This window comes from Ylistrum balloti, unplaced genomic scaffold (assembly GCF_031769215.1).
Source record: "Ylistrum balloti isolate Yb309-2 unplaced genomic scaffold, AGI_CSIRO_Ybal_v1 Utg369646, whole genome shotgun sequence".
NCBI classification, from domain to species: domain Eukaryota; kingdom Metazoa; phylum Mollusca; class Bivalvia; order Pectinida; family Pectinidae; genus Ylistrum; species Ylistrum balloti.
The window spans coordinates 488,821-502,779 of NW_026781904.1; the positions used below are offsets into that span (position 1 = coordinate 488,821).

At 32.6% G+C, this 13,959-nt stretch overlaps 1 protein-coding gene across 1 annotated transcript in view; it reads left to right on the forward strand.

Moving 5' to 3' along the window:
• LOC132555093 (multiple epidermal growth factor-like domains protein 6) overlaps window positions 1-11,663 on the forward strand; it is a 177,213-nt gene extending 165,550 nt beyond the window's left edge. The window contains exons 31-37 of the mRNA XM_060219436.1: window positions 204-461; window positions 780-908; window positions 1,782-1,907; window positions 2,241-2,375; window positions 2,613-2,705; window positions 3,421-3,441; window positions 6,470-11,663. Of these exons, the coding sequence (XP_060075419.1) occupies window positions 204-461; window positions 780-908; window positions 1,782-1,907; window positions 2,241-2,375; window positions 2,613-2,705; window positions 3,421-3,425 (746 nt within the window). The 3' untranslated portion in view covers window positions 3,426-3,441; window positions 6,470-11,663. The remainder of the gene's footprint in view (window positions 1-203; window positions 462-779; window positions 909-1,781; window positions 1,908-2,240; window positions 2,376-2,612; window positions 2,706-3,420; window positions 3,442-6,469) is intronic.
• The last annotated feature ends 2,296 nt before the right edge of the window (window positions 11,664-13,959 follow it).

The window sequence follows — 13,959 nt, forward strand, 5'->3', positions numbered from 1 at the left end:
TGAAACAATTGGAAATTTCAGCCAGTCTCAATTCTGTTAGGCATAATCGAAGTTATTGTAGCATAATCAGTGTATGTAATGGATGTTATTACACTGATAACAAGGATGTTTTTTGTTGAACCGATTTACATAAAGATTTTGCCTTTATCAGATTTTTAAGATGTATTTTGCCTGACTCCATTTATCAAAAACTATTCTTGCAGAATGCGAAGAAGGTTACTATGGATACAACTGTGCTCAAAAATGTAACTGTAGCAGCCACGGGTCATGTGACCATATCACGGGAACCTGCCACTGTCACCTTGGTTACACAGGCCCTAGCTGTAACAAGACTTGTCCTTTGGGCAGATTTGGCCCCGATTGTGTACATTCCTGTAACTGCCAGAACCGAGCTCCATGTGATCCTGTGACGGGATGCTGTTCCTGTACGGAGGGCTTCTACGGACAAAGTTGTGAATTAGGTATTAATTTTTTTTATATTTAGAAGTAAGGTTTTTTTTTCTGGTAGGTATTTATTTTTAGCTTGACACAAAGTTATTTTTAACCTTTTTTGTAACAATTTTTAAAGTATGCAATCTGGTTTTATGAATTTTGAAAGAATATAGGAATTAAATGTACATATATTTTTAGACCGTTTTTATCAATTATATTGGCCAGTACTATTTCCTTACTTAATGAAGTACCTATGTTTTACAGAGACACTTTTAGGAAAAATTTCATGTTTTGTTTTAAAAGTGTGTATAATAATACATGTACACTGCTGATTTTCTTTCATCCAGCATGCCCAGAAGGGACACATGGCCCTTATTGTCGAGAGAGATGTGATTGTGTCAATGGGGCCACTTGTAACGCTCAGACAGGGCAATGTAGATGTCGCCTGGGCTTCTTTGGGGACAGGTGTGAAGCAGGTAAGAAGTCTTGTGTGACCAACTACACTGATATACTGTGATTGACCAAGATGTATATTTAATGGATGGATTTTAACAGAATCAGAATTTTACTCATTGGTATCAGAAACTGTTTACTTATGATTATATGAAAGAATTGACTCATTTGTGTACAAAACATTCAACTCCGCGGCATTAGAGATTTGATGACCGCCACTAGAATCTTATTGAAAACTTATGTCTCATTAGCATGCAAACCTGTAGACTCATTAGTACCAAAAATTGTAGACTCATTAGTAACAAAAATGTTGACTCCTTAGTACCAGAAACGGTTGACTCATTAGTACCAGAAACTATTGACTCATTAGTACCAGAAACTGTAGACTCATTAGTACCAGAAACTGTAGACTCATTAGTACCAGAAACTGTAGACTCATTTGTACCATAAACTGTAGACTCATTAGTACCAGAAAATGTTGACTCATTAGTACCAGAAACTGTAGACTTGTTAGTACCAGAAACTGTAGACTCGTTAGTACCAGAAACTGTAGACTCGTTAGTACCAGAAACTGTTGACTCATTAGTAACAAAAATGTTGACTCATTAGTACCAGAAAATGTTGACTCATTAGTACCAGAAAATGTTGACTCATTAGTACCAGAAACTATTGAATCATTAGTACCAGAAAATGTTGACTCACAAGTGCAAGAAAATGTTGACTCACTAGTATCAGAAACCGTTGACTCATTGATATCAGAAACTGTAGACTCATTAGTATCAGAAACTGTTGACTCATTAGTACCATAAACTGATGACTCATTAGTACCAAAAGCTTTCTATTTCTCAGTTTGACTTAATAATTATTTAGAATTTCCTGTATTTGCTTTGTCCCAGTGTGTCCCAAAGGAAGATATGGTCTCCATTGTAAGCAGTTCTGTGACTGTGGAAGAGGGTCATGTGACCATGTGACAGGAGCATGTCAGTGTCCAGCAGGAATGTCCCTTCCTAACTGTTCTAATGGTAAGTATAGAGGATGAATATTGTCTTATTGTGTTGTCTACCTGTCAAGTTTACATCACACAAAACATATTTACTGTCATTTTGGTTGGGTGGGTTTGAGGGGAGGGGGGTAAGGGAGGTAAGGCCAACTTTGATATGATAATCAATACTTCAACTTGCTATTTAATTGGATTGAATTGAAGATTTACTGAATGTTGAAAGAAATTCGAAAAACAACTTGTATACAGACTTAGAACAGGCTAAATTTTTAGACAATTTTAATGTTAATGTTTATATGTTGTTTTCACTGGAGAAATTTATGAACTTCTGACCTGATCGCTGTTTTCTTTTCAGTATGTAAGAAAGGAAAATATGGCCCCAACTGTGAACACTTTTGTGACTGTGATAACGGTAGTACCTGTGACTATATGTCTGGGGCCTGTAAGTGTGCCCAGGGATTTCATGGCTCCCAGTGTCAACATAGTCTCAGTAAGTATTTATAAGTAAACCAGATGTATTCTGTAACAGTAGTACCTGTGACTATATGTCTGGGGCCTGTAAGTGTGCCCATGGCTCCCAGTGTCAACATAGTCTCAGTAAATATTTATAAGTAAACCAGATGTATTCTGTAACAGTAGTACCTGTGACTATATGTCTGGGGCCTGTAAGTGTGCCCATGGCTCCCAGTGTCAACATAGTCTCAGTAAATATTTATAAGTAAACCAGATGTATTCTGTAACAGTAGTACCTGTGACTATATGTCTGGGGCCTGTAAGTGTGCCCAGGGATTTCATGGCTCCCAGTGTCAACATAGTCTCAGTAACTATTTATAAGTAAACCAGATGTATTCCATAGTAAGTGAGTCTCAGTAAGTATTTATAAGTAAACCAGATGTATTCTGTAGTAAATACATATTACATTTGACTTGCATTGTTTTCGGAGGAGTTGCATGGGGGTGGGGGTAGTGTTTGGAGGGTTGTTAGAGGGGTACACCAGGAAGGGGGGCTTACTACAGGACATCAGTGCCATTAATATATAAATTTCAGTAAATGAGTGATTTTAAAGGTGTAAGTTTAAACTAAATGATCATACTGTACTGTCTAATGATTTTTCAGTTGCTGATGGGGAAAGAAATAATATATTGTTTGTGAATGTTTTCCAAGAAAAAAAAATGTGGGAATGATGAAGTGATCTTTATAAAGATCAGTTTGTACAAATTGTTTACAAACCATTTCTATGCATTTTTTTTCTGACACATTCTTATAAGACTACACTTTCACAAAACCAAAGTTAGAAATGATCATGGTAAGAGTGCTTTCTCCAGTTGTTGCAAAATTAAAAAAATGTTAATATCGACTTCCAAAATCATAATGGTCAATTTGTGACATTGATTCCATCCAACATCTTAATTAAAACAGCTAATTACAGTGCAGCATCATAATTATATGAAAGTGTTTTTACATGTGACACAGAATGCAAAACACTTAAACTATAAATTCATTGCTATAAGGTTTATTTTTTTTCTGTTTAAAAGTTTAGTTATGAAACGTGGCAAGTAAGTACTTATATAGATACAAACAGGCATGTTATTACCAAAGTTGTCTGCTTATTTTTTTAATTGAATGTTTCATTACAGCTTAAATCATTTTAGTTGATGAATTGAATGAACACTAGGATGTCCCTACAAGCTTGGCTAGAATGTATTATTTGTCAGTGCATGTTGGCTAGTCATATTTACTAGAAATATCTGGACTGCTTACTGTACCCTGACTTATCACTATTTATTTTCCGTGAATTTTTTTTTAGAAATAAATAATGAAAAAAAAAACCCAATATTTTATTTAATGAAACAATTCTATTTAACTAAACCAATAATTATGTATTAATTTTTTTTTCATGAATCAGTATATTAATATCATTCAAAAAATGTTCATTGTACAAAATGCTATGTTCATGAATGTGTTCTCAAATATTTTTACAAAAATGCTATAATTCTAATTTATATCATACCAACTCAAACCTGAAATTGGAATATTGATAGATTGTAAACAAGATGTCTGTTTTGTTTGTTTGTTTGTCATTTTTGATGCTGTAGATATCATCATTCTCAGAAGAAAGATTTCAATTTTACATTGTGAAAAAGAAAATGATCAGATTCTATTTACGGTCTTCAATTTTCTGTTTAGAAATTTCGGTAGATACCTATTTTTAAATGTGAAAGAAAAAACAGCTTCCATTTTTTAAGCATGAAATTATATTAAAAGTATGTTGCATGGAAGTGCTTCAATTATTCATTGGAAAAAAACATTATTTTTTTCAGAGATGCCGGCATAAAAAGCTCACAAAATATTGCAATGTTTTAGTGTAGGAAATTTTGTCCTCAGATAATCCATACACCTGGTAGACTGAAGTCAAAACAAAAACTTAATTAAAAGTCAAAATACCAACATTTTTGTCAAATTTTGAAATATTTTCGTCAGAAAAGTGTCACGATACCATTCACAGTATCAAGTAGTGTTTTGAAAGTGTCAAGAGGCATGTAATGATGTGATTCTTTTCTTATTTCAGATGGGTTAGAATGATGCATGTCGTCTATAGTAACAATGAGGTCACTATTTGCACATTTTGATACATTTTTTTTGCATTTAATAATTAATGCTTCATATTTACACCAGATTTTTATCTGTCAGTTATAATTTTAACAACAAATAACTGTGGTGTCAACCTTTCTAAAAATATTTTTGTCTACATTGTCGGTTTGATTTACATAGATTAAGATTAATTATCCTGTGATTTCAAGGGCAAAGATCTTTAAAAAATGTCTGTTTTCAGCAGTAGGAGTTTGGTTTACTTTTCTAAATATATATAAACTAAAAGCAATGCCTTGGGAAGGAAAAATACCAAAATATGACAAAAACACAAGACGGTCCACAACATATATATATATATGTATTTCATATGATTTATATATCCTTGAGAACATTGTACTGAGAATGTAGTCTCCACAAATGATCAGACTCAACAATTCTAGTTTAGAATTAATTTCAGAATTTAAACGCTCCCAAATGACTATTAACATAATGCTTTAATGGACATGTATTAATATATCTTAAGTTTTGATATATATCTAAATTTTCAGAAAGTCTAATTCTGCGAGGTATATTCTTCTACCGTATTTCACCGCAAATAAGCCCCCTCCCCAACATATGCCCCAAATAAGGGGCTTATTTGCGGTAAAATACGGTAACCATGACTTTTTGTTTAGTTTTGCTTAATAATGTTATATTTGTATCAGTTAATTTCTAAATAACATCTTTGATGATTAATATAACATACAAAATATATATGTTTAGAACATACTCCAGGTATATTCATTCTTTGTCATTTGAGTTGAATATTTTTGGATTTATTATTGGGGGAAAAAAAAAACGAAAAAAATACACAAAAAGTTGTAGACGAAATAACACACTTGTCAACTTTTCGGAATGTTTGTAGAAATTATTCAAATTTGCAAGCCGACTAAGTGCATTTTAACAAGGCATTTTGTGCTACTTTTTTGGTAGACTCATGTGATTTTCAATATTAGGAGGATTTCCATATGATTTGTCTCGGTGATTGAACAGAGACTCAGAATTCTCCCTGATGAAATAGAAAGGTTATAATATAATGGGAGGTGATATTATTTGATTGAGATAAATGATGTTGAACTGATGATTGGAATAGTCAGATGTCTTTATATAACTCATTGTGATGTATGTATTTTGTGCGTCTGTCATTTATGCATTATAAAACTTGCTTGAAATGCTTTTCCAACATTTAGCCGCTTTTTAATGACATTTTATCAGCTGTAATAAATTTCTCATCATTTTAATTTTTGTTTGTACATACAGTGTAGTGTTATTATAACAGTTCCTAATTTTTACGAAATGAAAGAGAAGTTATCAGACTCTAACCAAAATAATGCTATCACTGTAAAAATTGTTTAAAATTATTCTATAGCTTTTCGTTATTTTTATTTAGTTGCTGTATGAATTCTCTAACAAGCCGTTGTGTCTTATAAATACCATATGTATGTTTTCTGTACTTTATGGTACTTAAATCAGATTTTGCTCAGTGGTAAAAAGATATTTGAATATTTCTAATGAGTATTTGTGCATTAGAATTGGTCAAGTATTTCGGAAAAGTTGACTTACCGAGGCCTTGGAAATTCAAAATAAATTCTGTTTTCCAAAGTTGTCAACCTGTTTATGATGATAGCTCATTAACATAAGTTTGTACCATAGAATATATGCTTATATTTTTACTAGAAATCTGTTCTTACCTGCTTGTGTTAAAAAAAATGTTTAAAATGAACACCCCATGGATGTTAGTCGGGATGAACGACCTAGTAACTGGCTAATCAGAATGAATGGGATGGACTTTCATCAAACTTTATGAACAAAATTAAATATTTCTTCAAAAGAATTTAGCGATATTTTGATCAAATGGTAGGAACTGCTTTTCCACTGTCATGTAATTCATTGTCTTTAAAATTTTTCGGTTTTATCATACATATATTTTAATTTTGAATTCTTGACTTACAGGGATAACAAAAGAAATTTTCGATAAGTCTTGGAGAGGAGACATACCTTGGGAAATCCATAATAGCGATTGGAGTAAATGAAAAGAATATTCACTGCGGAGCTTGCATTCACTGCGGAGCTTGCATTCACTGTGTGCGGACCAAGCAAGAATCCATTCATGAAGAATTTCCTGTGGATGTGTTTTATTCATTCCCTGCAGAATAGCCATTGTTAATTTATACTTTATGGAGCTAAAATTGTGATACATATGTATAGAAAGCATTTAAAAAAACATGTTTACTCAATTGTAATGAATTCTTTGTTAACTGTTTGGTGTAGATTACGGTGCAAACTATGACATGTATGCAAATATATACAAATTTTTTTAAAAAATGGTTGTATATTTGCTATACAAAACTATAGACAAAATTTTACTGAAGACGTGTTTAAGGAGAGACTTTATGACTGGATGTGGAAAGTGGACGATTTATTGAGGCTGAAAGAGAATAATTTGCTACTTGTATGTGCACTGCTGCAACACATTACAGTATCCATTTATGGTTGTCGAGATAAACAATCCCACATGGAGGCTGGTGACCTACTTACTGGTGAACAATGGATAACTAAATTTGTGTCCGTTTCTTTACAGCCTTTACGTTTCTTTCTTTAGAGCAGAAAGTACAGGAATCCAACATATAGGAACAAAAGAGTCCCATAAGGCATAGAAAGTCTTCGTTGTGAATTCTGGGGTGTAATATATATGCTTATACATGTATACAGTGATGAGGGTTTCTAACATTAAGCCCTCAGGAACAAATGATCTCTGTTTAGAAGCATTCAAGGCCATGTACATAATGCTTTTTAGAAGATACTAGAACAGGATGGATTTTAGAGAGACACTTCGGTTGCTGGAGCAACATTACAGTGAGCATGCCCAGAGAGATATTACCACTCTAATGTACACACAGAATGTATGGCCACTTTAGATGGCAGTTTTTTCGCAATATTAAAATTGCCATGTTGCCAGGTGGTAGCAATAGAGAAGTGACCTGAATAGTGGTTTAAATAAACAGATCGTTGGTATATACAGGTACAGCTGTCTGACCCTGTACAATACAAACACCCATCCTTAATGTGATGACGATTTTCTCCACACAAAACATATGTACAGTATCTCCGCCACGTCAAAATTCACCATATATATACATATATACACGTGTTGTGCATAATATTTGTCTGTCATGATTCTGAATGTAATGACCTTTTCTTTGAAAAGTGAATTTTACCAATTTTAACAGTTGTAATGAAGCCTGATAGAAGAAAAATGCATTCATTTTTTTTTTTCAATATTTCAATCATGAGGTATGACAGTGGATTTGGCCTACTGGGAGTAGTCTGTGTTGCGCCTAATGGTATCATATGGAGCCTGTCAGTCTACTGGTTTCAACAAGACTCCCTGATGGATAATCTTTCAAAATGAAATAATGTTATATATTAAGCTCCCTTCAAGATCAAATGCTATTCTATGTGGCTTCGTTCGCTGTAAAATTTCCTTGATCTGTGCCAGTATGTGCTTCATCATTTCATATTTTGATTTCGTATTTTGTCATCGTAAATAGAAGATACAGTATTTTTTTGTTTTGATATACATGAAATATGATGATCAATACCTTTTTAAGTGTAAGTGTGAAACTGATGTTTATGAATGTCTTTGTTACCTGTCCTCTAGACAAGGCTTTAAGAAATCTCTCTTCATGTACTATAGTAATATAAGCTTGACTCTCACCGTTTACATTCAAGTGTTCTCATGGTCCCTTCTTAAGCTTCAGGTATATCTTTGCCAGGTAACGATTCCGATGTTCCCATGCTGACTTATTTGCATCACTTGCCCTACTCGTGTGGAAGTCTTCAGGTGTTTCAAAGCTCCTTCATTGGCATCATGTGTTCAAGCAAGCTAAAATAGGACAAGAGCCACATTAGGCCATGAAATGATTAAGAGTTATTGGCAATGAAGAAAGAATGTGTCATCATTCATTGATTAAAAGTGTTTAGATGTTAATGTGCTACAATATTTTTTCTCTCAGTTAAAATTAAACCAATACCTGGATTGTACTTAAAACAAAAATTTAAAAAATTCTGCATGATATGTCATTTCGCTGATCTTGAATTTAGACATTCCCAGTGTACCAATGTCTGTTCCAATATGAAATCAGTCTGCACATCTGTTTTATTGCCAACTTTCATCTAAAATTCCACTCAACTGCACATTTTAATCCTTCAGGTAAAGACATGCTGGAGCAGCCAGATCTGTATATCCTGGGTGTGCTGTAAGGGCATGCATGATAGGGTACTTTAAAACACACATGTACTGTAAGAGAATTGAAGAATTGTATCCCATTTGAATATTTGTAGGTTTAATGAACATTTTGTTTAATTTTTGTTAAATTCCAACAAATGATGCAGTTTAATTCAAAATCTTTAACGATAGTCTAGATCTGAAAATGTGATACATTTTTATTATGGTATGTTTATTTAACGATACTCTAGATCTGAGAATGTGATACAGTTTGTATAACAGTGTAATTATTTCCGTGTGCTTAGAGCAGAAAAATGACGTAATTGGATCACTGTTGAACTCTACAAAAGATCTGTTATCTGTGAATATCTCAACTTAACTTTGTGTGTTGCATAGTCAGCCAGAGTTATTGAAAATGTCCATTTGGAACATCTCTTATGTTTTGTGCAGAAAAGAATGGAATACTCAATCCGATACCTCTTGAGAACATGTATTTCAAAGAATGTTTAAACCGATAGTTGTACAATGTACAAGTTTCATTGTTTTAAAGTGTGTTGTCAGTGTCCCTGTGTTGAAGTAAGTTTTATTTATGCTGTTTATGTGTGTTGTTTTTTATTGTTGCGTCTGTCAAACAGGTTCAGTTATGTATAGAAACATTAAGAATTTTAAATGTTACTAATTGTTTAACCGAATTCAGTCTGTTTTCACATCAATAGTCTAATACAAATGAATTAAGATAACTATTCAGGTTGAAACAAGATTTGAAATTAGATATTAAAAAACTGTTTTATATTGGTATAGGAGTGTTAACTACCACAAGATACATAATCTTTAACAAAAGTAAGATAAATAGTTGTCAACTTACGCTTAATACCTTAAACGCTTAATTTCCTAATTAAATCGAGTTCTATTTAACTGGAACCCAATTATGAACATTGTTTAGACATATTCCAATGAATACAGAAATCATAAACATAATAAAAGTGGTGGTATGTAGTAGCCAGCCTTCTGAAGCCTATAAAATGTTAACGTCATTTTCATAAAGCGTTTTGTTAGATACTTGTGTTGTTAGTAGATACTGCTAAACTCGTAGATCATTGTCTGTTACACTGGTCACATGTTAAATCTTTGTCATTGTTATAAATGATTTTAGAGTAAATTACTTACCGATGTAAGAAATTCTGAAATGGATAGATGATACATATGCAGAGAGAAAGTTGGATTAATTGATAATCAGATAGATGGCTTTGTAAGGATCGTGATGGGTGTCTGATATATACGTACGGTTTTCATATTTGATGCTTTAAAAATGTCGTAGATCTAGAAACAGTACAAAACTTTCTTTTAAAGAAGCTAATCCCATTGTGCAATATTTACAATAACTAGATGTAGATAATAATGCATGTTATAGTGTTGGTTATTACTGAAAACTTCTAAATCTTCATTACAAAATGAAATTATTGAAGAATGAAAAAGAAGCATGGCAATTTATATACATAGTTAGGTTAACTCATCCAACAATGTATTTGAATTAACAAATATGCTGAAATTGATGGCAGAAATTGGCTCGAAGTTCATATAAAAATATTTGTCAAATCTGAAGATGGTTGTTTTTTTAAAAGTATTTGTTAGTTATTAAGGAAACCAATGTGATGTTAGTCTTTCATAGTTGATAAATTACTCATATCATTTTAAAGAGTTGTTTTAAATGTGTAAAGTTTACTTAATTGTATATAATGCATTGTTCAAGTTTAGAAGAAAAACATCTAAATTAAACGCGTTTTCTTTGAATTTTTTTCCCGTGACTTTGCGGGAAATAAATTACAGTTTCAGGATAATGCCATGTTCTTGAATGTTGTTGCTGCTGTTGGTAAGTCAACCTTAGTTTTTCTATGACTAATTTTGTGTTTTGATAATATTCTACCTGTTAAATGAATTATGGTTATTGTTGTATATGTCAGCAATAGAACATTATAAACATTTTCATCAATATTAACCGGATAATAAAAATGAAATATTTGACAAATTTTTGCTAAAAATAAATTTGATATTACACTCCAAAATCCATTCGTCTACTTCTAATTTCAGTTGTATAGATGTACTTCCACAAGCTTGCTAAAAATCTAAACTATCGAATGTTTAAGAACAAATAGGTTTTGATCGCAGTTTGGGTGTTGATGAAAATCAACAGACCTGTATAATGAATTTGTAGATTTCTGATGTACATTTATTTTGGTGCAATGTAATTGAAATAATATTGTGTGGTTTGTATCATTTTCTGTTTTTCGTTCCAGCTAACAATGTACAAAAATAAAAAAATGAAATGACAGATGGGATTTTAATTAGATTAAATTAATTACAAACTACTTAACTACATTAGGAGGTACGCAATCAAGAAAACTTAAAGATAGAATTTCACATTAATATATCTACGTCATTAGGTTAAAATGGAAAGACTTAATCATGAATGATATTTTCTATCCTTACTGAAGTTAATGTTAAATATCTGCTATATCGATATAGTCATATTAAGATTCCAAGCAAACTTTTATGCATTTTTTTGGCAACCAAATCATAAGGCTTGTTGTCTTGTACCAAATGAATCATGAATGGCGGTTTTCACATCTTAATTATACAGTGGAGTAATATGTAAATGTTTCGTGTTTGTTTTTATACTGTTAATAGTGAATTTGTTTTATTGTTTTTCATCAGAATATGATATTACATGTATTATGTACAGAGGGAGAAATTCTTTTGTTCCTCGTTAATCCAGTCACCTTAATTTTTGTTATAATAATGTCCATTTGTGTCATGTTATCAAGACGTGTTGTTCTCTACAGTTACCATTCTAACACAACTATTTATACATCGTATTATGTATTTGTCTTCAAAAGAATAAATGAGAATATTTACTTTTTATATAAGACATTGTGTTATTTATTACCTGGTTATCATGAAAGAATCATCTTCTACGATGATAAATTACCTCAGTTATCACTACTGACAACATACATGGGCAGCTGCAGCTTACGCTCAGTTTCCATGCTTACATGTAAAGTACAAACCCATCAATATACCAAGTCTTTAATTTCTATAAACACAATAATCCTGCCTCCCCACCTACCTTACTTACATGTCGCAGTTTCATTCTGGTATCAAATATTGACTACTGATAGAAAATCTTCACTGTTTCCTTGTACAAAATATAGATGAGTGTATTCAATAAATTTATATTCATGGTGATTTCCTCCTTATCAAACAAGATGTCATTCAGTTTCTACTATTTTGATAATTTGACATTTCTCAGATTAACCGAGATTCACATTGCGTGTGATCAAAGAAGGGTGACATGTTTTGCTTGAAAATCGAAAAAAAAAAAAAAAAAAATATGGATTCCTGTACTGTTGGTAGTTGTACCCATCTGAACACAGAAAAGTACATGCTGTACAAAAGAGCTAAAGTTAGCTATAATTTCATATTATTGGCTAACTGCTTCAATTGTAACATCTACCTCGCCAAGGAAATGTCATCAAGATGGATAAAATAACCTTTCATGGATACTTCCCTATAGTGCCAGCACACTGAAATGTCAAAAGACATTTGTTCACATATTATAACAACAGGCATTCTAGACTACATTTCAAGTGAAGTAGAATGTCCAGCAGAGAACAGATAGTTTGTAAACTATACTGGAGGGTATCCGAAATACTTCTGAGTAAAGATGAATTGTTCAGTACTTTCCACAAAAATGTACGATTTGGGTGAAGATTTTGATATTGTGAATTTTCCATTTATAGATAATAACATTCCTACTGTAACCTGCAGTAACATGCTAGGGGTTTTATAGCTTTGTTGTGACATGGTATATCATGATAACTTGGATTGAGGCAGATGTCGTTGATGAAGCAGAAAACGTTTACCCTTCCGAAACGCTTATCCCTCATTTTAAGAGTCGCCGTGTAGATATTTCTTTCCTCCCAATTTGATCCAATTTAATCGATTTTGTGTTTGAATTAAGATGCTGTAGATATATTGGCATTTTCTTGCTTGTTTTTAGGCCACCATCATCAGATTCAAATCGCTCTGCGTCTGTGGTCCGTCCTTCCGTCGGTAAACAGTTTTTGTTATTGCTATTTCTTAAGAAACACTGGACGGATCTTTCTCAAATTACACGTGTGGGTTCCCCTTGATCCCTAGTTGCGCCCATTCGATTTTGAGACTGATCAGAAAAAACAAAATGGCCGACAGACGGACATCTTATATTTTGACTTCGAAAGTTTGTTATCAATATTTCCTGAGAACTACTTTATAGATCTTTCTCGAATTTCATGTTTAGGTCCCTTTAGGTCCATAATTGTACCTGTTTGAGTTTTGGGACTGATTAGAAAAACAAAACTGGTGACAGGCAGCCATCTTTGATTTTGCCTAGTAAAGATTGTTATTGCAATTTCTTAAGAAATACTGAATGAATATCTTTCAAAGGAATGTTCAAATGTCTTATCATTAAGAGCAAAACAGAGAAAAGAAAAGAAGGGAAAAGATCCAACTTCCAAAGAGCGTATAAAGATAAAACAATGGTGGGCGCCAAGATCCTTCTGGGATCTCTTGTTCATTGATCAAGTGTTACTCCTCATGAATAACCATCCTCGATTAGGATTACACTAATCACTGATAAAAGTGACGTGTAACGTATTTCGAAAGAAGAGACGATATAAGAAAAAACGCCTACCTATTGACCTCTAACGTATCGAACAATAAAGATAACCGATGGATACAATTCGTCTGTCCACGAAGGCTAACGTCAAGAATGAGGACTCATCATTTTTTTCGGTTAGTCATTTTTTCCTTTTCTTGACAGTAACCATCCTGCTCACCGCATATAATATACAAAACGGACTTCTTATAACATATTTAAGGAAACCTGCAGATTCATTAATTAATTTAGGAGATAGATGGAAACGTTTACTCGGTAAATTTGAATCATATTTTAGAGAAAGAAGTAGCTTCCTTATGTTGGTTTGAATATTCCAATCAATCATGACCTAAGCCATGCTGAAATATTCATATAAAAACAAGAAAACACCAACATGCCAACAGAATCATAATGTTAACTCAAATTCAATTAAACTGGGGCATAATATGAACACCAAAAATATTTAAGAGACTACAAGGACAATAAGACCAGGTGCTCCGGAAGAGAAAGCGTCTTCTCCTT